Raw genomic sequence first — 27,171 nt, forward strand, 5'->3', positions numbered from 1 at the left:
GTTTTAAATGTGGTGGTGGGGGGTGGGGTGCTATAATAAGGAAACATTATGATTTGCAAAATGTAGTCACATGCAATCTGAAGATAACACTATAATCATATGTGCCTCAGAAATTATTAATGATTTTTATATGCAGTTAATGAGGAGATGGATGTCTAATGAATATGCTCATGCTTTTATAGCAGCTAATATAGAAACAAAGAAAAATGGCTGACAGAGTTTATTCTCATCCTTGAATTAAGAAAGGGAAGGGTGAACTGATTCCAAATGCCAATCACAACCCAGACTCAGGCCACATGTCTGCCTGTGATGCTGCCCGTCTGTGTCTCATTTTGCATCAGGAGATGCCACGGCAGAAAGCTATAGCCCGCTCATGTGGCTAGGAGGCAGCTGGTTTATGCATTCTAATGAGCACTCCCTGGGAAAAATATGCAAATTCATTTTGTCATCAAGAGGAAAATAGAGGACAGGAGAGCAGCAGATACAGGAGGGGCTTAAGGGAGGAGGGCACATGCGAGAGGCGGGATTGGGTGGAGGCAAATCTGTGTGTTCATGTCTGAGTGTGTGTGTGTGTGTGTGTGTGTGTGTGTGGATGGGTGGGTGGGTTGGGGGATACAAGAGCAGGAGGTGTGAGAGCTGGATAGAACCAGAGTGAGGGACATATGTATCCCCCATCCCACCCCCATCCCAACCAACTCCACCCTTCCACTTCTCAAGAAGCCACACACACTAGGTCTACAAAACAAACAAATAGATATAGTCATCTGTATTAAACCAACAAACAAATAATCTACACACCAAACGTGGAAGACATTTATACAGGCCACATCTCCAAATAGGAGGATGTCTAGGGATTTACACTTCAGTATATCTGAAACAGCAGAACAGAAAATTAGGTTAATCAGTTGAAATCATCACTTTGGTCTTAAATAAACGTTTCTTTGTGGCTGGGTCTGGTTGGTTTGTTGTCGGTCTGTTTCATATCAGTTTGAAATGGATCAGTTCTGATGAACTCAAACAAGTTTAAAACCACTGTGCAATTTGCAACCTGCTTTTAAGCTCTTTCTATATTAAGCTCTTACTTTATTTTAATAAAGGTTTATATTTCCTTTCTAAAATGATGATTTTGAATAGCCCTACATGAAATAATAATTACTTAGGACTATTTCAATTCATAGATATAATAAAAAATAATGAATACCTTGCGTGTATTAAAAGAGAACTTCTTTTAACGCGTTCGTGTTCTCGCAGTGACTGGCAGTGGTTTGACGATCTCCTCTATGAACAGAGATAGCCGATGGGTTCAGCTGCTGCAGTTCACTCAAACTACCGAGAGGGGGCCAGCGGGGACGACAAAGGCCGCTGCACACGCGCCCGGCGAGCGGAAAAAGAACGTTTGTGACACGAACTGGCAGAAGGATGCACATGGAGCCTGTCCACAGGCTGAGCTCCACACATTCAGCCCCCCGACGATGGACTTCGCCGGTTATAGTCGTAATATAATCTCTGATTTAAATTTGGTGTCGGTACGTATCGGTTTTTCTTCACCATAACTGAACATTTGAGTCTGCGCCGCCGGGAAGAGTTTCCCGGCTTTAGGCTAATGGCTAGCATGCTAGCCGCCAGGTGCAGCGGTTCATACTGTAGTTAGCACTTAGCTTCATTAACGTCTATCAGAGCAGTAAGTGTGACGGCTTTAAAAAGAAGTCATTGTACCCGTAATGCATTAGTTGGGTAATGGTACACACCCGCTTATAAGGACTATATAACTTCCTCCTGAAGTTTGTGTATTTTTGTTTTAGCTGCACGCGCTCGTGTCTCTGTGTATTATTAATCCTAACGCGTTTGAAACGTTTGTTCTGTGTTGATATAATGTTTCCCAGTGTTGATATAATGTTTCCCAGTGTTGAACGCTCACACTCTGTGTTCGAGGTCAGGTGGCTGAGTGAGTAGTTTCTCGGTGAACCCACGTGTGAGCCTGCAAACATAGTCTCATGTGGAGGCACAGGGGAACTGTTGATGCAAAGGAATATGCATAATGCTTATAACATGAAAAAAAAAAAAACCTTTTGCACAACAACCAAAACTGTGTGTGACAAATGGTGGATAGTATGGATCACATCATTCTGATGCAGTGAATGAAACACCGGACAGATTAAAGTGATAGTTGTGTGTTTTGAAGTGGAGCTGTATGAGGTGCTTGTGCATAGACATTGTGTTACTTCCACTTGACAGCAGTCATTGCAGCTTGATGGAGTAGAGCTATGCACGGCTGTGGACAGGAGCATGAGAAACACTTATTTTAACTGCATAAAAAGGCCTTCAAGGCTCAAGTGGATGCTCTTTAAAAATAATTTGTACTGCTTTACTTTGACAGCCTTTTTCTTTCCACTGGCACTATCCATAGAACTTCCACAGTCCTACTTATAAGTCCAACTGCACTTTGCACTGTATTAAGCTACACTGAGACAGGATCAAGCGCTGTAGTGAATCACCACAAGGTTGTGCGGCGGAGGGTGGGGGTGGGATGAGGTGGGGGTGCTGGTAGAGTATGAGAGTCCTAGTCCATGACTCCAGCTGACTGGCGAGGTTTGACCCAGCGTTTTTCCAAAAGTTGGATCCGACTCAACTTGCTCTGCTCGGGTAGCTGCATTTTTTTTGGCAGACACCCCTGCAGCTCGCACCACCGCAGCCAAGATGGACGACCATCCCCACTCAAATGAATGGAAAAACGTGTGTTCACGCCACAGTGCCTGATCCTGTCTGAATGCGTTTTACCGCAGATCAGCTGTGTGGCTAAAATCCGTTTTTCTGCTGACCGTGTCCACAGGAGAGTATAGATCTGCTGGTATCTGTCTACTTCTCCAAACTCTGACTACGCATAAATTACTCACAACTCCACTTCAGAATACCCAAACAATCTTTATACTTTATTACATGGTTGGAAAAAAATGGATCCAGAGATATTAAAGGGAAACTTGTCACTGCATAAACAATTTAGAAAAAAAACAGCAAACAAATTTCTATGCACTTTTGTAACTTGTAGGCATTTAGTAATGTGGCCTGTGTGGTGATGTATGTTTCTCCTCAGCCCCTTCGGAGGTGAGCCGGCTTGCAGTGACATGGTAATATTTTGTGAATGGCACCGGACAGCTATGGACCAGAAGAGCAGGAGCGGTGAAGACACTGGTTTGGGGGCTTTGGCCTCACCACTGGTGGGGTATTTGGGAAAAGTCAGTAGAGCTCCTGTTTTCCTCTCGCTGTTGTCACTTGCGCAAAGCTGAATTGAATTTGAAAAATACTGTGACTGAGCAGTACCAATCCAAAATCAACAAAAAAAAAGGAAATCTTGTAAAAGGCGAAAGTTTTTTGGTTTGAAGCTCGTTTGAACTCAAATATTGTAAAATATAACATGAGTGTACTACATGGAATGTTTTCTATCTATTTGAAACAAAAGAGTGGTTCACTTTGAAGTTTCAGGTCCTTTTTATACTGAACACCTACTGATTCTGATAAAACTCCTCTTCACCACCTCAAACTCACTCACACTGATGTTGAGCAGCATTAAGCTACCATGAACAGTTTGTTGTTTACTTGTATGCTTCAGATCTGCAAGGTAAATCAAGTAAAACCTTCCTAGTCTTCTTTTTTACTGTAATGCATGTGCACATGTACATGTATGCTAAAATGAGACTGAAGTTGATTTACACGCATGTCAAAAAAATGAGATCAATCTTGTTCCTTAGAACTGTGCAAGTCTTTATTCATTTCATGTTCATCTTAATGTTTTTTTTGTTTTTTTTTAAAGGTTCAGGAAAGAGCGGCTTTACTGGAGTATTGTCCGTGGTGTACTTCAAAGGGCTTGATCTATGCTCTGCGCTCTTACCGCATTAACCTCCAGGAGTCAATCATCCTCTGCACAAACCCACAGGTCAGTCTCAGTACTGTTGTGACAAACATCGATCCAATGGAACATGTTTCACGTCTGCTTGCTTCTGTGTTAACATGTCCATGTTCATTCCCCCACAGTGCCTTTTCCCTCTGGTCAGCCGGCCCCTGGAAGATGTTTTGGCTAGCTTGGTTCCTGTGGAGCTCACTGTCGGGAACAAAAGAAAGAATGCCTTGGCACTGGAAAAGGAAGAGCTCATTAAACCTGCACGCAAACGTCTGCGATCAAGTGAACTCGACACTCTTGGGACACAAAGTATTACTGACACAGTTATCAGCCAAACAGAGCATGATGCTGTAACCTTTGTCAGTAATGGCCAGTGTGCTGCACCCAAGACAGATGGTGAAAAGGTAAATGGATATCACACGGATTCTCTAGTTTCAGGGACAACAGGATGGAAATCGCTACAAGACGAGGATGATGTTCTGGACGAGGAACCAGAGAATCCTGCTCCTGCAGATGGTCTTGCTCTTCCTACATGCTCGGTCTCAGCTGGACACCTGCAGTCCTTATCAGATACCTTGTTGACCAATGGGGACGAGACTGTGCGCTCTCCTGGTGGTGCTCTTGGAATATCAACGGTACAGGATGACTTCAGCCAGGCGAAGAGTCTTCCTGAGGCACTTAACAAACCCTCCATTTGCAGTCAGTCCTTTTTCACAAATGAGGACATTCGTTCAGCTGAAATCAATAGTCCATCACCTCGGCACAATGAGCAGACAGCAAGGTTAGGACAGAAATCACCGGCTGCAGACATCACCACATGTAAAGACACGCGAGTCAGTAAATCAGAAACCGAGGCTTTGTCCTCTACCACGAGAACAAAGCCGGAGGAGCTCGTGCCCATTCCCAGTCAGCTTTTCTGGAGGAACAGCAACCACCTGTGCTGGTTAGACTCACTGCTTGTCGCTTTGGTGAACTGTAAGAGCTTGAGAAAGTGTAAACCTAAAGATGAGCCTCAGCAGTCGTCTGTCTGGCGACTGATAAGAGAATATGAAGACATCTGTGCTGAGCTCCAAGTCCATCAGCAGTCTGGCAGAGGTAGGTTTTTTTATTTTGTAGTATTGCATCTAGAACAGAAAGTTAGTGATATTATGCTTCCTCTTTGAGTCAAGTCAGCCTTTGCTGAGTCAACTATTTTCTAACTTTCTGTTAGGGTGTAACAATTATCCACAGTTCAACTGGTGTCTCTGTGTTTTAAGTTAGGTGTGAGGTTGAATAAGAAAAAACAGAGTAAAACACTTTCTGTTTTCTTTTTTAAACCACTCTACTACAATTCAGCTACAAGTAAACTAAAACAAATACATAACTGCCTAGGTTTGTGCTGGTTTATAGAGCTAATAAACAATGATCATATGCTGGTTCAATGATCAATGTTTGATCATATGCTCTGATCCTGTAACATTGACCACATATCCTCAGAGATAAACACTTCTGTATTGTTACCTTCTGAATCTGCAGTAAGAGGCTTAGGCTCATCTCTTTCATCAGCACATTGGGTTACCCTTTATGACTTAAGATGAACATTCGCCCACAGTTTGCCACTAATCTTTTTTTGTTTTACACTTTTTAATAACCAGGAAACACTTCCATGCAGTGGACCAGTGACACTTCATCAGCTTAGTTGACTAGCATGCTACAAACACGTTTACTACCATGACACATAAGACAAAAATAAGTATCAATTCCGTGGACATTTGCATCGCCGTTTCAGTCATGGTTTCAGAAGTTACGCCCTGACTTTCTTACTTTCTGAACCTCTGGTGACAGTTCCCATGCAGATTGATTTGGTGTCATCTGTGATTGATTCGATTGTTGAAGATTTGACATTGGATTTTTCAGTTCTTGGAACATAGATTCAAATTGATTTGCAGTACTTAAACCTAAATTCGCAAAAGTGCAGGATTATTAACAGCGAGCTATTAATGAATCATGACCAAGAGGTTTTAGGGTGGAACCCCTTACAGTCGTTCTCAGATACAAACAACGGCTAGTCTTATAAAATACACATCTGTAACAAAATATCCTGATCCTGAACAATAATACACCCCAACAATAAAACAATACCCTTTAAAAAAGACACGGCACACATCAGTGACATTATAATAACAGTCTTCATTTTAACAGTAAAATGTTGTATCATACATGCGCGTTCATGTGCATTAACATGTTAAATTGGATATAAGTTCATGAACTACAAGTACATTTGTGTGTAATAAATTTAGCCGTGCTACTAAATGTGCATCATCTTGTTACCATGGCTTACTTAATTACTTCCGAGGCTGTGCAGACACACACAGAAATGACAGCTAATATTTTTAACTAAGAAAACAGAAATGTTAATATGTTCATTCTGTTAAGCATGCGATGAAGGTACCTACTGTTTCTATGTGACTACTGGGAGACTCTGACATGTTTGGAAGAAGAAATCGAAGTTGTTAGACAACTGCGGAGCTTAGGGAGGAGGCTGTACTACTTAGTGTGAAAGTGAAGCTAATAACTTAGCAAAAAGCCAGGCACTGCAGCTCTGGCACAGATACGTGAAACAAGAGACTCGACATTAACAAACTGGATAATCTTGAATCCATCACTCGGTGTAACCACATTCACTCATAATACATGCTGTAACAGCAAACAAAGCATGAAAACATTGTGGAGCGTCTGTAGGAAACATGCAGAGACGTCTACACATGACTCTGTGGCCCCAGTGAATGCTGGTAGGCTTCCCAACACCTCTAACATGTCTGACTGCAATTACTGACCAGCTTTCAGGCAGTCACATGAACTCTGGTAATGGTTTCAACTCTCTGCTCATTTAGCCCTCATTTCAAAATAAGAGTGCAGTGTTACACTATTTCATCCAGGATCAGTACATGAATGCTCAAACTGCTTTCAAAGAACCTAAATCAACTGGATAATCATTAACAGGATAGTTTTGGCCTGATAACAGCAGAGAAGTCTGGATTAGTTTAAGCCACATTTGCAGGACAAGGCTGAGGTTTTAAGTTATCCCCCCCCTGAGATTGAAACTTTGCTCTGTTCAGAACATTGAAATATTGAAAAGCAGCACTAGAACTCTGGCAGATATTTGAGAGAGTCATCAGTCCTCCAGACTAACATTTTACATTGGTCGCAGCCATGCATCTAACTTTTTCATTTAGGTGCAGCAACACATAAATTAGTAGCAGCAAATAATATATTCTTGTCAGCTCCCATACACATTGGTCATTTACTTCCACATTTTTTAAATTATTGTAAACAGAAATAAAGTTGCAGATAAATGTTTTTATTAAAATCACAGCACACCTGCTGGAACCACCATAAATCTATAACCCCCCCAAAAAAAACAGTCACCGCTCCTGGGTGCTCACAGAATATTAAGGCTGCTTGTGCTTGTAAAAGCTCATCCCCACCCTTGACCCTCACGCCTAAACTCCACCGGACACATCTCTGTCATGTCGCAATGTTGCTGTTTTGGTCCGTTCTCCATGCACCTCACCAGGAATTTTTCAGAAGCATTTTGACCACCTTTTATTTCTTGCGCAGATTTAGTCATTTTCTTGGTGTATGTGCTTCTAAATATGTAAATATGCTACACAGCTCATTTGTTTTTCCTTTTGGAGCTGCAGTTTGCACAGTAGGGCTGCAGCTATCGAATATTTTGGTAATCGAGTATTCTATCTCATATTCCATCGATTAATTTAATAAATTAAATTATTACCATAATTTTTGGACTATTGAGCGCACCTGAATATAAGCAACACCGGCTAAATTTGAAAAGAAAATACATTTTGTACATATATAGGCCGCACTTGAATATTAGCCGCAGGTTTGTTGTAACATGAGATATTTACACAGAAAGGCGGTACACAGATTTTTTTTATTTAATTTAAGACACACTTTTTTTCAAACTGCCTGAAAATCGGCAGTACGGCACCAACACGGCATGGACACAGGATGCCAAGATTACGTGCAGTAGCCCTATTTCCTTCTGACGGCCAGATCGATTGCCTTTAACTTAAAAGCTGCATCACATGCATTTCTTCGTGTGTTTTCCATGATAAGGTATGTGCATGATGCACAAAATGACAGTTCAAAATTAAAACTAGTGTCTTCTTCGGTGCATAATCTTTCCCCGCGTCTGTCTCACTTTTGCGTTTACTGCTAGAGAGTGACGTAAGCACGTTATGTCACACTAAAAAGAATCCGTGCGGAACGTGAGCTTTAAATTGAATTAAATGAGGCCCTTGAGGCAGAGAAAATTCCTTGATCATTTTTTGTAATTGAGTTACTCAAGGAATCGTTGCAGCCCTGTTGCACAGGGTGTTTTATTTTGAAAATCAACCAGATTCTCTGTGCTGTGTCTGACTTCCAACCAGTTCAAGCTACTCTGTGTAGATTGACACTACCAACCTCACACCCTGCAGAATGAATACACATGCCAAAAAATAAAAAAGCTGTTTGGTACAGCTGGACCTGGATATCAGGTGCATCGGTACCACCAATGAGAATGTTTGCTTGATAGATCGTTGGTCACACCCTGGAGCCCGACATTAAACTGAAACAGTCAATGATAGATTAGCAGACGAGGGTTCATTTAGAAAACATTGTGTTTGTTTGCATGAAATTAAATACTGAGTTCAAGCCGTCTGGCTGTAAATCTTTTACTGCCATCAGTGAAAATGTGCAGACCTTGATGTCTAAAAAGCATTTTAAATGAATTTACTGTTAAATCATCTTTTCATTCTTCGAATATAATCCAATGCTTTTATGTGCAGTTCACTTATCTCAAGTTGTCTGTGTCTAGATGGAATCATGAGGGTGCCCAGTCGCATGCTGCAAAAGGCCAACGCAGACCTACAGAGGCTCAGGATGTCGATCTTCAAACTACTGCAGCCCAAGCTGCAGTGCAAACTGGGTAAGCACAGACACTGGACATGCCCTGTATCAGCCTCCATAAAATGAATTCAGGATGAGAAACCACAAAATGATTTTGGATATTCTTAGTTTTTGTACCTGAATGCTGTTCAGAGTTTTTAAACCACATACGCAGTCAATGTTGAATCGTACAAATTCAGACTAAATCTGAGTGACGGTATCAGGAGATGATCTTGCCACTCAGGGATGAATTGTGAATAGTTTTTCGGAGAGTTTTTGCATTCTGTGTGTCTCACACCTGAGGTTTGTCCTCAGTGTGTACTTCAAAATAAACGTTCCTTATACGTGACGAGAAAGGTAAGAAGAGTTCTTGCCGAGTGATGCTCAGTAAATCTGGGGTTTTCTCCAAACTTGGAGACTGCGCAAAGTAGCAGAGCCATAATTTCACAGTTGCTAGCTCTCCCCACATTAAATATACAGTGATTAAAGAACACAAAGATTAATATTGAAATCTCACATTGGTCTGATGTGTCACTCATGAACATGTTCTTTTCCTTTGAGAGGGTGAAGCACCAACAGACTGTCCCACACAGCTGGAGAGACATTAATATATAGATTTTCTATATATAGATAGATTTTTCTTTAAAGCGTATTTCTGAAGGCACCAGCGCTGATCGGACACCAGCATTGGATCAGGAACAATATGCAAATTGTGCCAAGCTACTGTGACCGAGGGAGAGATGTCTGAGCGAATGCTTTTCAAACTCAACGAGATGCTCCCAGGGCCCCTCCAGCCGTCTGTTCATGAATATTAGATTTCATATAGCCTAATGCCACTTTCTTGCCAAAGAGATTACACTGACAAAAATAAGTATGTTAAGGAGTAGTCTGTCTTGTTTTGGCAAGTTTATCTAAAATGTAATCACATAGCTTATACACTTTATAAACAAGGCTCTGTGTAAGATTTTCAAGTGGCTTAAATGTTTAATGTTTTTCTACCTTTCCTTGATGATTTGTGCTTTTTAGATATTTGGCATCTGGGCACCGAGTCATGAATCCCTCCTCAGTAACCCAAGCAAGAGTTAATCTTCAAGTTTCAAAGCAACCATTATCATCTGATAATAACAGAAAGTGACGAGCCTGGACCTGCCAAATGTTGGATTTTGCTCTGCTCATTGCTGCCAAATCTTTACATTATACGAAAGAGGGAGAACTTGTTTAGTAGTTGTCACTCTTTACATACTAAAAACAGAGGAGAGCAGGGCTTGACATGATGTGATGCAGCTCTTAAAATTTCTCCCCTATCTCATCCACAGGTTAAATTCTTATAAATTTTGTTGGAATAGGGACTGTAACCGCAGCTTCTGTCAGCACTCATACCCATGACAGCACTCTAACTGCTGCATGTTTGTGCTTTTCAGGTCAGAGGGAAACTCCAGTGTTTGCCTTGCCGCTTCTGCTCACGATGGACTCCTGGGTGGAGCCTCTCTTCCAGTTAACCTTTCACTGGGAGTTTAAGTGCAGTGAATGCAAAACGGCCACAAAAGAAAGGTATGCAATGAAATCCACGATGTTGTGCTCGATCCACTGAAGCATTTTGTCTTTTTGAAACTCACTCTGAAGAGTGAAAACACAGAAAGTAATTGTGTTAAAAACAAATGCGTCGCTCTCTATAGCAGCTGGATGAGGGCCTGCGCTGCCTCAGGTTTATTTGGAGAGGGAAAATGAAATGTATGAAGGAATGAGTCATTGGAGAAATGTTGCTCTGAATTTATTGTAATGAGAGGTGATTTTCCTTTTTAATCTCTCTTCTGACGCTGCCTCATTTATCCACAAGTGGCTGTGAAGGCTGGATTGGTGATTGATATCTAGTAATAGCCTGAATCTCTCAGTTCATTAAGATTTTGTAATTATTGACAAGTTTGGAAACATGTCCAGTAAAGTCATTTAGGACAAGTCAATGATGGTTGTACAACCATTATTGACTTGAATATTTTGGGACCATCAAGTGCAAAAATAACTGCCAGGCTAGAACCAGAACTAGAATAGTAACTAAAATTAGAATAACAATCAGTTTTCTAGAGCCCATGGTGCTGTTTTCAAATTGATTGTTTTGTCTGAGTTAGTCCAAAGCTCAAGATTATTAAAGTTATGATAATAAAAGAACAAATCAGATCCTTCAATTGAAAATTACTTGTCAAACGTTCAATTTTGGATCAAAATTTTTTATTTTTTTTCCTGTTGGACTCAGATTGAGCACTCATTTGATGTGTGGATGAGACGGTTGAGTCTTTGAAAGGCAGAAAACAAAGTAATCTTCTGTGTACTGAGAACAGTTGACCTGTACCTCTGTTGTCACACTGTAAAAACCTGTGTACTGCATGCTGTTCTTTTTAGGGTTCTGAAGACTCTCCCCAGCTTCACTAACGTTGCGCCTAATTGGCATCCACTTCATGCCGTTCACATGGCACCGTGCAACGTGTGCTACAAGAACAATCAGAGGAGGACAATGATGCTGGACAGGTGAGAATCAAACGGTTACTGTGTCTTCCTTCAGTCTTAAACATATGTTAAATATACACCATGATTAACAATGATCAGACTTTCTGGAATTGATCACTTGATTATTGATTTAAGATTAACTTTATTTTAGTGACCAGTTATCAAATCTGACCACCATTCAAAAGTAATTACTATGAATGGAAGTGATTATGTTGGAGTTAAGACTCAAGGGGTAAATGTATTACTGTCAACAACAGATGTCGTTTGAACATTCACTATTAGCTATTGAATAATTAATCATTGCATTGGAGCAAAGTATCTTCCTCATTGTCTCAGGATTGTCCACAACAAAGTCAGCTGTCTGATCCAAAAATAAACATTTCTTTAATTTGAAGTCCACAAAAAACGAAAGCTGTGTCTCCACACACAGCACACTTTAACTCATTAACGGCCTGCAGACCATCAACTGTCTTAAAGTGGCTGTTGGCTCAATTAAATTAACAGTTAATTATTACTCAACACTTAGGTTATCTTCAAAATTACAGATTTATCTTTTACAACTGAAGGTTGAATATTTAGCACCTGCTAATCGTCCTCATACACTGCAAAATAGTGACAAAGTTTCTTTGGTTTGTGTCTGGTTTGAGAGACAGTGAGCGGGCGTCGATCAAGTCGATTAATGAGCAAAATAAAAAGTTGTTTCCTGATTGTTTCACGGTGGTTACGTCCAGCACAAAGACTCAACAGCTCCAGCAGCCTGCACAAATCTGCGGCTATTCGCCACAGTGCCTGATCCTGTGTGAATGCACCCTAATAATGACACGCGCTTCAGAGAAACTGTTTTCTATGACTTTAGAGAAAGTCCTCCCTCGACCTTCACCGTCCCATCCATCAACCAGACGTTTGCTTTGTGTTTTGTTTAGTGTGCCACCGGTGTTCCAGCTGCACTTTGTAGAGGGACTTCCTGACAGTGATGTCAGAATCTACTCCTTCACCTTTAAGGGGAAATGCTACTCCGTCACCACCGTCATACAGTACAACCAGCAACTAAAGCACTTTGTCACCTGGATTGGTAATTCTGATGGTACGTATATTCAGAAGCGTAACGCGTAAACATCTTTACGGTTGGCTTTACTAGTGTAGCATGTAAAGTGATGAACTTTTCTTTTCCTCCATCGTATTCCATAAGCTATATTTGCACTTGGGGTAAAACCGCAAACACTGGAGCTCATTGTTAAGTCACATGAAGGCTGATATTTATATCCCTCTTCACTGTAGCTTGCCAACAGCACATTCTGCTGGACAATCCATGCAGTGTTGAACTACAGATGACTCCAGTCATTTAGGGCTTGTTTCATTGACATTTTTAAAGAATTGAAAATGTGCTGTGTGTTTAACTAAATATTTCTCAATATTTTAGTCATCTTTTAAATTTTTATCTGTTATGATTAGTCTGTTTTATGTGATAATTATGGGTGAATGGATAGTTGATCAACCTTGGCTTTGTAGTTTGTCACAATCTCATGATAACAAATATCAGTGTAAGTATTCATGCTGAGTGTGCTGTCTTCTGTTTGCTGTCATACCTGTTCTTACAGGATCGTGGTTGGAATATGACGACTTGAAACATCCAGACTGTAAGATCTATCCAAAGCTCCCAGTCCCTGCTGAGGAGATCCACGTTGTTTTCTGGGAGACGCAGGACGATAAAGAGCCTCAAGCCTGTTCTCCCTCCAGCACATTTGTCGAACATAGAAACAACCTGAACCTTAGTCCAGGTGACAAAGACTTAATCCCGGATGAGCTGTCGGTTCATACTGTGGATCACTCTCTTATGTCTCACAATGACACTGACGTCATTCGTGCACTCTCAGAATTTGAAGACTGCAGCAGCATCATGGACACAACGGTCACAGCTGGTGTTGACGCATCAATAGGTTCCACAACACTGCTCGACACCTTTGAGGGCCTTAGCCATGATGACATCATCACGCTCACACTGGTGGAATTGAAAGCAGATTCAGAAATGCAGCCTGCAAATGATTGCGGACAAACACAAGATCTGAGTGTTCCCAGCAGGAGTGAAATACTCGACTCTTCTCCGGATAGCTCCTCAACTCAAACAGGAGGCGAAAAGACTAACAGTCCTGTTGTTGAGCTCCCCACAACCTCCAACTCATCTGAAACTGAGGATGACTCGTCAAGTGATCCTACATTTGTGCCTGGTGGCAGGGGAGGGAGAGGGACTGGCAGAGGCAAAGCCGCTAGCAGACAAATGGGTAGAAAGGCAGCCTCGTCCGAAACAGCTCCACATATTTCACACCACCCTGCATCATCAAAGCCATCTGAAGTAATCACTGTCAGACCCACGAGTGCTGCTGCTCAGGATAACACACCACATGATGAGACCACACAGCCAGCGTCTCCTGTGTCTTCTACAGACGCCTCAATCCTGTCCACTACTCAGAACAGTCCCACAGTGCAAACTCTAAATCAGAATAGCCGCTGGTCCTTCCTGCTCAGCAAACACCCGCTCCACCAACTTCAGAAGCCCATTACGAAACACGCCCCCACCCCGGCCACCAAAGCAAAGCCCACTCCTCTCACTCAATCTACCCCCAACCCTGTGAGAAGACCGCAGTTCCCCGGAGGACTCATCCCTAAACCTCAGCTCAGGACAGAGGAGGGTGACAGTCTCCCGCTGAAAGCAGCAGAGATGTACGGTGCCTTTGGTGCTAAGAGCTCAAGCACCCGGACTCCGCCGCTCCCATTTCCTGCACTCCTCAACGTCAAATCAAAGCGGGTCCAACCCGTAACCTCCAACAACCAGAAGTTACTAATGAACACAACAGTGGTGTCTGGTACATCACTTCCTATGCCTGCAGCAAAGGGGCTCCCTGAAATATCCTCCTCAAAGAAACACAGCAGCCAGTCCTCGAAGGTTCCTCCAGGTCTCAGCGACACTGAAGCACTCAGGTACAAGCTGTTAAAGAAGCTGAAGGCAAAGAAGAAGAAGCTCGCTGTGCTAAATGAAAAGTTAGGTCATCAGGGTGGAGACAGCCTCCGACCAGACAGCACTGACTTGGGCTCTCCAAACACCGTCACCTCCAGTACCTACGACAGCTCCATCTGTGACGACTTCCTCTCTGACCTGCTCTCGCCGGCCACCACAGCCAGCAACCTTTCACCGGACAGCTCTGGCTTCCTTGAGCGGCTTGCCAATGGGCAAGAAGGAGTCGACCAGCTGGACTGCGGCGTCAGTGAGGTTGGTACAGCACCACAGGTGAACATGTCTATGAATGAGCCCAACACCGAAAGCTTCCTGGACGACTTCTTCTTGCAGGCTGTGGCTCAGAGGCCGACTGAGGCGGAGACCGAGGCACTGAGCGGACTCGAACTTTTCTTTTAAGACGTCGTCCAAGCCTCGAATTTACACCTCATCTGTCACGCAATCATGTAGCAGCCTGTTTCACGTGCAAGTCTAAAGTCGTTTTCTCGTATTTATTTTGCTGTTAATTTAGATGAGTTAATTAAGTTTGTATGACATTAAGTGATGTCGTTGAACCATGGATGAAATGTGTAACTTTGTTCACATCTTGAACTTTGTTCTGCACTTTATAGTGTATATATTTGATGTAACTGGGTTGTATGAAGGCATCGTGTAGACAGTCGAAGCTGTTTGCCCTGTTTTGTATTTGAAAACTTGAAAATTATGAAATTTGTTTTGCCATTTAATAAATACTATAAATGAATGCAGCTGGTTGTACAAAGTAGTCGTAATTATGAAATTGAATACTCAACTCATCAGGGAAATATAATTATTTTTTAATTTAAATATTAAAGTCTCTATAAATAGTTTTTGTTTATTCAGTTATTCAGACATTTATTGGACCTAAGATGGATAGTCTGAATGAAAGAAAAGGCTCAGTGTATACACTGATGTGGCATTAATACTTATTTCCACAGCCAATAAACAAATGAACTAAAAGTAAGCATAATCACATGCAGCTCTGTTATTGTAGCATTATGAATTTGTTTGCTGTAACATTAATCCAGAAATCCTCTAACCTGTCACAGCCGTCTATAAGCCACCTAGTGGTTGTGCGTGAAAATGGCCCCCATTGTGTTACATCAAGACGGTGCTTTGGTTGTATTAACCTATGATAATTATTGTTAGCTACATATTGAATTTAAATAGTTCCGGCGCGTCGTGTCAGGAAATGTGTCACTTCGTCGGTCAAAATAGTCGTTCCCATACCGGGAGTCGAACCCGGGCCGCCTGGGTGAAAACCAGGAATCCTAACCGCTAGACCATATGGGAAGTTGTCGTGCAAATCGCAGATTTTTGATATTAGATCATCAAATGTTGATCTTTGCCATTTTGCTTTTTAATAATGACGTTAGCTTTGTTGCTAGTTGTAACAATACAGTTTTTCCTTCCTTCCTGCTAGCCTCCCTCAGCCCAACTGTGTAAGTACGTAAATTATTATTACAGATTATTATTAATATATGATTTGCCTTTTGCAGTGTTTCGTTATGATTAATTTAAGACAATCAATCAAATTAAAGAGCCGTTATAAATTAGTGAAATACATTTGCATATTCTGTTGCATTTTAAAACACAGAGTATTAAAAAGATAATTAAAATTGTCATATATATTTAGATTATCTTCATGCTGTGATTGAAGAATTAATAATTGAAAAAAGGAATTTTGAAATGACATTTTCCTGCTGCTTCTCCTTGTGCTTATGCCATCCATGTTTGGCCTATTTAATTAATCAATTAATTATCTCTTGATAAAATGTATTAATGTAATAATTGGTTATAACGAACACAATAGCAGATGGAATGAGTGTGGAACTAATAAAAATCTAAAAAATCTTTTTCTACAGCTTCCTATGTGTTCAACATCTGGTGGATTCAGTTCTGAAGAAGAGAGAGAAAGACGGCAAAACTATAGAATCAGTGAGAGAGAGGAAGCTGCATTACCATTGAAAAGCACATGCAGGTGCTGTTTGACTGAAGGTAAACCAAGTCAGAGTAATCCAGTCATTGAGTCAATGAGCTTTCACCGCTGCAGCAGACATTTTGACTCGTCATGAAGCAAAGAACATTAATGAGCCATTAATTCATAACACCTGGGTTATTCTCTACAATGACTAGCCAGATGTTTGCTGTGAAAAAGGCCCACAAAGGCACGTCCTGTAAATAATATAACAGAACTCTCGTACACTTGCTCATTTGCCAGAAATAATCTATAAAGAAAATCTACCAGCAGAAGGCCATAATGTATAAAATATATGATAACAGCAATCATGTAAGTCTCACACAAACACACACAAACGCCATTGTATTGTATATGTAACCCAGAGCATCATTTACATATAGAGGAAGCCACAAACAAATGTGCATGTGGGATGGGGGAGTACATGATGTCACAGAGGGACAGATCATGTTTATACTCGATGCGCCTGTGCTGTAAAGACACACTCCTGGACCGTGAAAGAGAAGCTCTGTCTCCCTCCGTCAGCCTCTCCATCCACCTGCTCCCACAGCTCGCACATCAAGATCATGGACTCCTTTACAGTGGTGGAAAACATCTACCTCCTGGTCATCATCACCCTCATTAGCGTGCTACAGAACGGTGAGAGAAAGCAAGAAGCATCTTCTGTTACTAGTAACAGTCGATCATATTGTTGTTTTTTAAGCTTTAGATCAGAAGTTGTGGTGACATTAATGATCTCTGTCTGTGTTTTAAGCATTCTTTGCCCAGAAGGTGGAACGGGAATGCAACTGTCAAAACACCAAAACCTCTGCTTTTGAACGGGTTTCTTGTGCCAAGTAAGTACCCTCTTCTCTCATACTCAATTTCTGTGATTAATAATCTATGCCGGTGAAACAAGGGATGAGTTTGTCATTTTTATCTAGAACATTCATAAACTTTTCTCCATTTGGTTTCACATTCCTCACAAATATAATATAACATTGAAAGGCAGCCCTCATTTGCCTGAGCACTCCCAGATAGGTGGGGAAAAAAGCTGGCACATAGCTCATTTGAATGGACGCTGGAAAGTAGCCATAAGGAAACAACATCAACCGCCCTCTCTGTAAGGTGAACCTGTAGGTCCTGTTCATGTCAAAGGAGTGAAAACTGCTCATATATGTACAGATGGTGAGCTGTGGACTTTTTTGGTGTTTTAAATTTCAATTCAGGGATCAGAACACAAGTGTCTTGTGTCTGCTTTCTCAAACTTTTGCTCTTGTTACAAAACTATTGCCACATAAACGTTTGCCAAACGTCAAGAGTAAATTTACCTGAACACTTCCTCATTTTAACAAGCAAAGAGTTACTCACTTCATTGAAAAGTTCACAATGATTTTGTTCCAACATTCTCCTGTTCCAGTTGTGTTGTGCGTTTTGGAGTTTTGGACTGTTGATTGGAACAACTGAATATGGACTTTGGGGCACCGTGATTTTTAAAAATATTTTATAGATCACATGATTATTCAGAAAAATAGTCTGTGAAAACTGACATCACCACAGATATTAACGCTTCATGCCTCAATATTTTTTGACAGCTAGGCTCCAACCCCAAATTCAAATCTGATATTTGTAACTGACATAACGACTCAGTCTTAGTCAGTCTATTGGTCCATGAGCAACAATTTACTTCCTGTTTTTAAAAGGACATATCTGAACCACATCCGGTTTTGTAGCTAATGTGAGGATTTCAAAGAGATTGCAAACATTTGCTCTCTAAAATGTGATGCAAGTGTTTGTTGGCAGTTTAAAAATTACACAATCAGCAAAGGGCACATTTAGGGACTTATATGAAGTTTGGACAGTTTTGGACATTGTACCAGACATCTTCTAAATCTGAGGTTTATTACACACACCATAGAATGAAGCAACGTCTACATGTTTCTACCCTTAATTTAGAGGTTAAGGCCTTAGAGTGGGCAACCAAACACTGACTTTTCTTTCTGACTGTTTAATTTAGATGTAAAAGATAGAAAAATAAAGGCAGAAGAAATACAATATAATATACAAATAATTTTGTGTAACAAATCAGCTTATGATTTATCCCCATATCTTGATAAGAGGTCCTGATCAACAGGTTTCACTCTTCTAATGAACATGGTTCTGTGTAACATACTGCACAGACTTATTTCAACACATTGCAGCAGCCAGTACAGCTGACTCGTGGAGCGGACTCAGTTTTTCCTGGCTGCCCATTTCAACTTTGTTCCACCAACACATCTAGAAAACCACATGCAGGCCTCTGTAGCACATCTACTGTTTAATGCCTCAGAGTTTTTTAAAAGTCACAGACACTTGTGCTCTGCAGTTTCATTTCCTGACAGCCAGAGAAAAAAAGGGCCTGTTATCAGTCACTGCACAGATTACTTCATAAGTTTCTCATTGCAGGAGATTTATGTAAAATGTGCTGATTGCTTCTTGTTTATGATCCTTCCAGTCGTAACTGCATGGATGCTTATCCCACTTTCCTGGCTGTGATGTGGTGTGCCGGCCTGTGTCTCAGTCAAGGTAATCATTAATAAGTGACTGTAAAGGCAGTCACAACACACCCATACAGAGTAAAGACAGGCGGAACTTTCCAGTCATAGTTTCTAGTCCTATAAGATTATCATCTATCTCTTTATATAGATGACTTATTTCCATGTTTGCAAAGCAGCCACACAACAGCGCCTATAGTCAAATGAACACATCGACTTTCCACAACATTTCCCAACCTGGCTCGCTGGGATTTACTCACAAAGAACAAGAGCAAAAGCATTTCGGGCAATGACGTAGGCCGATCAGTCCCGGCTCACAGCTGGAGTCTCAATTCAACACAAAGGTGTTTCGTGGTGTTGAGGTCAGGGATCTGCAGAGGCCACTAAACCTAGAAAACCATTTTTTCCTAGACCTTGTTCTGCGGAAGTTATTGAAACAGGAACTGGTCTCGAGATAGGCGTGCAAGCTATACAGATGTTCTGTTTTGTGGCAGAAATATTGAGACAAGCAAATGTTGTTGCTCTCTGCAGAATTTATTGACATAATAATCCATGATCAAATTCCCCTTTGTCATATTTTACTCTCATAAGCCTGCACGTAATGAATCGAGAATACTCATGATTAACTGTTGTTATAAATACACTGCACATAACAGGGAGTTTACTTTACTAACTCATCGAGGTAAGATGAATACACACACAGACATGTGACTGCATCACCACATACTACAAACACACTATTGTTTGAGGCATCATCATATGGTGTATCATTAGTATTTGTGCTCTTATGGCTTAGAAAACATGTAACACGTCCTCGACGGGGTGTCCAAAGTGTATTATGAGCTCTGATTCAGTGTTTTGCCTTTTCCTGTCATGTCTGCAGCTCCCGCTGCCTTTGCTGGCTTCATCTATCTTGTCGTCAGGCAGAAGTACTTTGTTGGATACATGGGACAAACCAGTCAAAGGTAAAAGAAGTGACCTACAGTGTATTGTGTGTGTTTGCAGCCATTGGTCTGTTTCATTTTTTTTCTCTTTCTGTAGCACGCCTGGCTACCTGTTTGGAAAACGTGTCATCTCCTTCCTGCTCCTGATGTGCGTCGTGGGAATCTCCAACTTCCTGCTGATGCGCCACTACGGCAGCGACTATAAGGAATACGTGGAGACCATCACCAACGCTGCGTCGGCTCTTCTCCTCATCCCTTAGACTAAATGTCAACAATGGCAGCAGCATGTCCAACACATTTATATGTTAACTGATGTGAACTGTACAAAACTGAATTAAGACACAGTCATTGTTTTTATTGTAAAAAAACATTTAAAAAATGCTGATTTTTAAGTAGAAAAGTATAAAAATCTCACACAGCCGTTAAAAAAAACAAACACAGAATCTGCCTAAATAATCTTCATGCCATTCAATTTCCTTGTCGGTCCTCGTCAGTGGTTTCCACCAGCTGAACAGAAGAAGTACCTGGACCCAAATAGCCATTATTAGGTGGTTCCAGCAGTCCCAAGAAGGTCAGCTGGTCCTCCACCTGTCAGGTTGTAGTACAGCCTTCCGTCTGCTGATCAAGAAACTTCTTTGAGGAAGCAGACGCCATCGAAAACAGAGCTGATAAACTCCACTCTTCATTCGCTGCTGCTTCATGTCATTCTCAGCTTTAATTGGAACAGATGTGAACAAAGGGGACAGGTCAGACAAGTGCACAACCACAAATACGGGAAGTGATTAAACGAATCAGAGAACTTAAATTACCTTAAATTTTCTTTTGCTGAAGCCAAACCAGTGTGGGAAGTCAAAAAGGGCATCGGAATAGTACTTCAAGGTGAAGGAGGCGTCAGTCCACACGGTTTTTATCGGTTTGTCACTTAGGACATGAATGTTTTTTTCTGCCCAGCTCTCCAGAGGTTCAGTCAAGTCAACCTGACACAAAGAAAAGTCACTTCTTAGTCAAAGAAAATCATAATAAAAACTGCACCGAACGATGTGAAAGACAACAAAGCTCTGCTTACATCCACCCTGTAGCTTTCCCCAGCGACAGAGGAGATGGTCCAGTCCAGACCTTTCACCATCTGCCACCTGATGAAAGGATCGTTGCCATCGATGGACACCACGTACTGCTGCAGAACTGATTGAGATCATTGGAGAGGGGAAAAACAGTCAGGACTGAGAGGGTGCAGAGAAACATGCTGTCATTTTAATTTCTCTACTCCACCCAGTACAAAGGTCTGGAGGTTTGGAAGCCAGCATGAGTCACCATGAAAGTGTATGAACCACTGAGCAGCCTAATGCTGTAAAATACACGCTGCGTTCAAAGTAGAAAAATAGCAGTGGTGCGTTTGAGGACATGTGTTTTTTCACTGTAATTACACAGATTCTGGTGTAGTGGGTGTTGAGTTTAGTTACCTCTCACTTCACTGGCTGCCTTCTTGTTGCTGGCTGAGCAGATCTCCTCACAGGCACACACCAGCAGATAGATCCTCTTGGACAGCAGACTCTCCCTCATGCTGGTGTACTCCCACAGATTCTGCATCTTAACTTTCCTGTCGTGGAAAACAAGTCAGACACTTTAAGGTCAATTTGTTTGATGGATAGAAATGTGTGTGTTTGTATTCAGAAGTGGGTTTCTCACCTTCCCAACGAGTTCTGGAAAACTATCTTCCCCATGCAGGAGTCGAAGTCGTCAATGAGCACCAGGCTCTTCTCCGCGTCGCTGTGAACTCGGTAACCGGAGCCGAGCAGCTCCACGGAGAAACCCACCGGAGGCTTCTTCAGAAACTCTTCCACCGGCGTCACCGTCATCCTGCTGCGGGGCACTCCGTTTAACGTCATGCTGTCACTCTGTCCTCCTCCACCTTCTGCGGCTGCTGCAGCTTTAATAACGCCCAAACACCGTCAAGTTAGCCACGTTTACACGCCAAAACTTCCGGTCTGCCACCCATTAGGAAGATCATAGCTGTGTTTAGTTTTGTTGTTATTGATGAAGCAAAAACACCTGCTGCTTTTGTCTCATACATGTCATGGTGAATTATATATTTCTGATGATGCTATCAAAATGTATTCATTTGTAGTCTTAATATTAATCAATAAATTTGAGAAGTTATTGAATTGTAAAAGTAATTTATCGGGCGTTATGTAATTGTACATTGTTTTAAATAGAGCAGTTTAGATTGTTGGTCAAATAAACAATATGTTGTATTGATCACCTTGGCTGTGGAAAAAAATCCCCCCATTTTTTTTTTTTTGTTGTATTTTCTGACAACAATTGTGCTTTTATTTTGAAAGCCAATGTATTTATTTCCTCTTTTTTATACTTGATATGTCCTACAACGTGTGACAACCATCAAATACTTCTGGCCAGACTTTCTGGCTGATTGGCTTTAGCAAATTAGCCAATTATAATTTGAAATAAACAATTAATGAGAAAGTCAAACAAATAAAAGAAAGTGTGTGTGTGTGTGTGTGTGTGTTTGTGTTTGTGTTTGTGTTTGTGTTTGTGTGTGTGTTTGGATGTTGGATGTATGCCATGCAGACACAAACAGACCTAGTGTTATGATGTCATATAATGTAATAATGACATTATGACATTATTATAATCATTATAATAATGGCATAATACTGAAAGAATAGTTCCAGTTCCTTTAATGATTTGAATGATGGTGGAATGTTGGCTCTGACTTTATGGGAAGCCACTTGAAGGCACCATTTGTCCCTGTGCTGGGAAACAACAGCAGCAGGCGAACTCTTAACCTCTTGGTGGAAAAGTACAGCACCTCATTTGATTTATGAGTTACGTGAGAGGCAACATAAATGTGCTGCATGTTTGTTTTTCACATCAACAACCCATGCTTTTATTCATAAGCAAAGTTTGTCCAGACCATATTTACCACAGCGCATAGAGCTGTCTCACCTGTAACTGTTTGATGCGGTGACACTTGACACAGCCTGTTGCCCTGCACAGACACTGTTTACACTCCTGACTCCTCCGAGCGTCTATAGAGCACAGCTCTTTCCGTCCAGTTCACTTTTTTACCACAAAAATGTGAACACTCACCACTGTGGTTTCACAGCAGAGCCAGCCTGTTTAATTTTTGTGGACATGCAGTCCATGTTTAGACTCTGCTGGTCAGGAGACTGTTGACTCAGTTGTTCTGGATGTCTCCATCAGTCGACCTACAACAGAAAAACATGCCTCTTTTCTGGACACCTCCTTGTCATATGTAAACAGCACCTGCCCTACATTAGCAACAACACATCACATTGCCTGACCTCATAGTATGTGCTGGGAAGAAACATGTGTGTCTAAAGTAATATCTTTCCCCACAAACACAGCATTTTTAACGCTCATAAAGTTCAGCTTATCTTGACTTGTTTGTTATCTGTTTGTTGTGTAGCTAACATCTGACCTAACTGCAGTCAGAGGCAAATGATCTCCTGGTGTGTAGCTGCTCCCAGATCAATTCAGAGATTAAAGTCAGTGCAGCTTTCAGTGTGTAATAGCTGGCATGTTCACACAAAGTTATAGATACGTGATCGTATTTGAATGTCCAAGCTTTCTTCAAAACAACTACATTTACAAAGGTATTCAAATCATAAACACAAGGTCAGACACAGAAAGATTGTGAGAATTGTCCTGAGCTGGGAAAGATTGTATTATAGTTGATAAAAGGCTCATGAACAAATAAACTGAATTAGAGTCTCATCAGCTGCACATAGTATAACATCAATATAACATATCACACAACAAACAGTAAAAAAAACACTGCATTGTGCAACAGTATAGCCACAGATAATATCCTTGTTTGTCTGTAAACCTGAAGGAATGTCTATTAGACAGTCAGTAAGTTTCCATGAAAGATTGAAATTTTATACAGCTCGACATCAGCCTGTCTCTGTCAGTGTTATATAATCCTATAACAGTGGATTACTATAACCGATAAAACAATATGCTGTGGTGTATTATAAGTGAAGTATTTATTTGAAATTTAGTATAGAAGTATAAGAAAAATAACTGAACAAATTTCCTTAAAACAGACTGACTGAACACACTGCCTGGTGAACGTGTTGTACAGAGGGTGGTGGGGAGAATCAGAATCGCTTTATTGGTCAGGTGTGTATACACACATGAGGAATTTGACTCACTCTCAGTTGTACACAGGGCCGGTCCTAGCTATGGGCAATGTGGGCGGCCGCCCAGGGCGCATTGTCCGTGGGGGGGTGCACGAACGCCCGAAAAAGCAAAAAACCTTGGTAATTTTCGATACCGCTCATTAAGTTAGGGGAGCGGGCGCCCCGGGAGCGGGGTGTTGACAAGGCAGATGGGGGCGTTGGACAGACCGATGGGGGCGCACGCATCCCGGGGCGCACGGCGCATCCCATCAGGACATTTTGTGCTTGTAAAACAGTTAGACATTAACAGCATGACTGTGGCAATGAGTGCTAATGCGGGATGGTGCAAGGGACAGTGGCATTAAATCACAACAGAGTCAGCTTTGACTTTTTCCCTGCATATACACGTGGGCAAACATTTAATGGACCAAAATAACCATCATCAAGCTCCTAATGGTCTATAAACTGTTTATGTGCATCACCACTCTCTAGAGACTCTTTGCATTATAACTCTGTGTTAGTGTCCATGCTGAAAAAGAAGTCACCCTATTTAATTAAAGTCATTCTCTTCGTATCAATTAGACAAACATCTTCATCTACATCTCTATACAGCATTGAGGTTTACAATCCACAGTGAGATTAAAAGGGAGACACAAAAATGTAAGTAAATTTCACAGTTTAATTATCTAACCTCAATTTTTCTCAAACAACACAGCACATCTGTTGCAGGCTTCTGTAGCATAAATTTACAGTTTAAGTAAATGGTGATGGTGAGGGAAAATCTATTTAGCTATTTCCTGCACTCAGCTGGTCTCCTTCAAAAAATCGAAAGGACACGAGCCACAAGTTGCATGCTGGATGATATCGCCTCTATAGTTTCAGTCAATGACACCACATGATACCGTCTGCAGACGCACACGTCAGATTCCTATACAACTGAAACACAACCCATTTTACACATATGCACAGAATGTGGTTGTGGGTTTGAGTAAAGACAGCGGTTTTCTACCTCCACTCTTAAACGCCCTCATAACTCACTGTACACATAACAAAAAGCTCATTTTAATGTAATTAGTACACAGTAAAATGCCAAAAGTTGGATGAGCATCCTATGGCAAAGAGCAAAGAACTGATAATCTGCAGCTCTACTCAGCCTTATATCTACATTGTATTTGCTACACTACCATAGCCAGCTCCAGTATCATCTTAATGCGACATGATCACTGTATGAATGATACGACTAGCCAGTAACTAGCAATCTCTCAGGCATAAGAAACTTTTCTTGAAAGACGTCCTTTGACCTGTCTTACCTAATAACAAGCAAGAGAGCATTGCTGTTACAGAAGTCCTTAATGTTGTCAAGGACTGTATTTCCTCGCATTGCCAAGCTGGCAGTGATTGGAAAATCTTGAGAATAATTCATGTACTATGAATTCCCCAGGAAACACTGCTTTGACTGCTTCGATAACTCACTCTTTTCATGTTACTTAAAAATACACAGTGACATCCAACAGAGATTGGGAATCTGTGCAACTGGTGACTGTACGTTTAATATTTACTCTCCATTTAGCTCTGTTTTGGTCTCAACCAACTCCCAAAGGAAATATGGAGCTCTTTAGTTGTGAAATGTTCACCAGCTAGTCGCCAACATAGCCTTACTGTAGTTTGTTGATTGATAGGCAGCATATAGATGTTTGGCTTGAAAACAGCAGAAAAACAATACTAGGAGAGCAGTGAGAGTGAAACACAATATTAAAGTTACGGGATGTAAACCCAAAGCAATGAACTAAAACATGTTTAAAAAGCTCAGTAGAACTGTGAGGAACAGCAGAGCCAGATGATTCCCTTTCATCAGAAACCTGACAAAGACAAACACACACACACCTACACAGACACACACACACACACACACACACACACACACACACACACACAAATATATGCATAGTCACACATATACACACACAGAAGCGTGCAGTGCACTAGCACAAATTCATCTACCATGACAGCATGTGGCTCTGTTTGGAGTTTGAAGGAAATTAACAACAGCACAGTGTTTACCACAAACACACACACAGTTCTCCAAGTGCAGGTTCAGTTGTGTATTTTCTTGTGATTTTTTGTTCAAGAGCAGGTTCAGTTGTGTATTTTCTTGTGATGTTTTGTTCAAGAGCAGGTTCAGCTGTGTATTTTCAGCAGACAACAAGGTGAAGTTATCCAGTGTTGCAGTTAAGTGCAGCTTCAGTTGTTTGCCTCAGTACCCAGAAGGGTGGGTTCTGATAGGTGGAATTCAGAAGCTGTTTTCAGCTGAATGTTTCCATTTTAACTGTTTCTCATTCCATGCTGTCTCCTCTGACATATGTTGTAATTTTGCAATCAGAAATTGCTGTTTATTGAAGAGGGCACTGGTCACGCCACACAAAAGCACTATCAAAATCCCGATTAAAATAGCTTGCCAATTGGATTGCAGTCTTTTTATCAAGATGTTAAATGTCCCTTCTGTGCCCGTTATAGCTTCATCTTCTATGCCTGTTATATCTACAACTTCTGTGGCTGTGAATGTTTCTGAGTCCTCATCAGGATTTTCAAGTGGGAAACTGCCAAACAAAAGAAGACGATCAAGTGATGTTCTTATAAGCACAATGACAGGAAAAAAAAACACATTACAATTGCAGACTGACCTTTATGATTCAAGGCATAATTTGTACATATGATATTTTCATCATTATCAAATAGTTGTAATCTGCTAGTCTCCTGCAGCCACTGTGGCAAGCTACCTGTGACACATTATTTCCCTGCAGAACTGATGGAACCTCTATATAAGTAGCCTATATAGTACATTTTCCCACTATATTAGTTAATAAGTCACCATATGGCATATCTTTTTTGCAGTCAACATCTACCACATGTGATATCAAGTGTTGTAGTTAAGTGCAGCTTCAGTTGTTTGTTCTCAGTACCCAGAAGGTGAGGTTCTGATAGTGGAATTCAGAAGCTGTTTCAGCTGAATGTATTCCATTTTAAAACTGTTTTCTTTTTTTATAAGATAATCTTGTACAATACATTATTCAATCCAAAAATATACTGCATCCAAACATTAAGTTACTACCCAGCAAATGGAAATTATTCTAAACTCTCCAAACTCCCACAACTTTACTCTTGATTTAATTACCTCATTTGGATTTCTTCAGTGTAAGTCATGTCACAGTGTGCCTA

General features: G+C 41.1%; 3 protein-coding genes, 1 long non-coding RNA gene and 1 other non-coding gene across 6 annotated transcripts; 2 read left to right on the forward strand and 3 right to left on the reverse strand.

Annotated features, from left to right (window-relative positions):
* Positions 1-1,363: 1,363 nt before the first annotated feature.
* On the forward strand, positions 1,364-15,085 carry uspl1 (ubiquitin specific peptidase like 1). 2 transcript variants are annotated; one of them, XM_027275992.1, is made up of 10 exons: positions 1,364-1,526; positions 3,092-3,233; positions 3,809-3,931; positions 4,030-4,421; positions 4,479-4,990; positions 8,757-8,867; positions 10,249-10,378; positions 11,225-11,350; positions 12,253-12,413; positions 12,928-15,085. In XM_027275992.1, exons 2-10 carry the CDS (start codon positions 3,123-3,125, stop codon positions 14,736-14,738), a joined length of 3,477 nt encoding a protein of 1,158 aa, XP_027131793.1. In that variant the 5' UTR covers positions 1,364-1,526; positions 3,092-3,122; the 3' UTR covers positions 14,739-15,085. The 2 variants fall into 2 exon arrangements, with proteins under 2 accessions (XP_027131793.1, XP_010754770.2); XM_010756468.3 differs by having other exon boundaries at positions 4,030-4,990.
* A 493-nt stretch (positions 15,086-15,578) lies between these two features.
* On the reverse strand, positions 15,579-15,650 carry trnae-uuc (transfer RNA glutamic acid (anticodon UUC)). The gene has a single exon. It is a non-coding gene; the product is annotated as a tRNA-Glu (tRNA).
* Positions 15,651-16,768: 1,118 nt separating this feature from the next.
* On the forward strand, positions 16,769-20,078 carry alox5ap (arachidonate 5-lipoxygenase-activating protein). Its single transcript, XM_010756466.3, has 5 exons — positions 16,769-16,974; positions 17,090-17,171; positions 18,809-18,879; positions 19,732-19,813; positions 19,890-20,078. The coding sequence occupies exons 1-5, from the start codon at positions 16,902-16,904 to the stop codon at positions 20,050-20,052; spliced, it is 471 nt and encodes a 156-aa protein (XP_010754768.1). The 5' UTR covers positions 16,769-16,901; the 3' UTR covers positions 20,053-20,078.
* Positions 20,079-20,369: 291 nt separating this feature from the next.
* medag (mesenteric estrogen dependent adipogenesis) lies at positions 20,370-22,252 on the reverse strand. Its single transcript, XM_010756467.3, has 5 exons — positions 21,479-22,252; positions 21,253-21,389; positions 20,859-20,974; positions 20,602-20,769; positions 20,370-20,504 (listed from the first exon to the last, which is right to left on the reverse strand). The coding sequence occupies exons 1-5, from the start codon at positions 21,676-21,678 to the stop codon at positions 20,490-20,492; spliced, it is 636 nt and encodes a 211-aa protein (XP_010754769.2). The 5' UTR covers positions 21,679-22,252; the 3' UTR covers positions 20,370-20,489.
* A 4,071-nt stretch (positions 22,253-26,323) lies between these two features.
* LOC113744895 (uncharacterized) lies at positions 26,324-27,160 on the reverse strand. Its single transcript, XR_003461887.1, has 2 exons — positions 27,128-27,160; positions 26,324-26,552 (listed from the first exon to the last, which is right to left on the reverse strand). It is a non-coding gene; the product is annotated as an uncharacterized LOC113744895 (long non-coding RNA).
* Positions 27,161-27,171: the final 11 nt, after the last annotated feature.

Source organism: Larimichthys crocea, unplaced genomic scaffold (assembly GCF_000972845.2).
Source record: "Larimichthys crocea isolate SSNF unplaced genomic scaffold, L_crocea_2.0 scaffold270, whole genome shotgun sequence".
NCBI lineage: Eukaryota > Metazoa > Chordata > Actinopteri > Sciaenidae > Larimichthys > Larimichthys crocea.

Bases quoted from the DNA above. Each gene is read 5' to 3' on its own strand.
- uspl1 (XM_010756468.3), top strand. From the start codon at position 3,123: ATGGTAATATTTTGTGAATGGCACCGGACAGCTATGGACCAGAAGAGC. The intron at 3,932-4,029 runs GTCAGTCTCAGT...ATTCCCCCACAG, and splicing joins TCCTCTGCACAAACCCACAG to TGCCTTTTCCCTCTGGTCAG. The intron at 10,379-11,224 runs GTATGCAATGAA...TGTTCTTTTTAG, and splicing joins AAAACGGCCACAAAAGAAAG to GGTTCTGAAGACTCTCCCCA.
- medag (XM_010756467.3), bottom strand. From the start codon at position 21,678: ATGACGTTAAACGGAGTGCCCCGCAGCAGGATGACGGTGACGCCGGTG. The intron at 21,390-21,478 runs GTGAGAAACCCA...TTTCCACGACAG, and splicing joins TTCCAGAACTCGTTGGGAAG to GAAAGTTAAGATGCAGAATC. The intron at 20,975-21,252 runs GTAACTAAACTC...GATCTCAATCAG, and splicing joins GGCAGCCAGTGAAGTGAGAG to TTCTGCAGCAGTACGTGGTG.
- alox5ap (XM_010756466.3), top strand. From the start codon at position 16,902: ATGGACTCCTTTACAGTGGTGGAAAACATCTACCTCCTGGTCATCATC. The intron at 16,975-17,089 runs GTGAGAGAAAGC...CTGTGTTTTAAG, and splicing joins CATTAGCGTGCTACAGAACG to CATTCTTTGCCCAGAAGGTG. The intron at 19,814-19,889 runs GTAAAAGAAGTG...CTCTTTCTGTAG, and splicing joins ATGGGACAAACCAGTCAAAG to CACGCCTGGCTACCTGTTTG.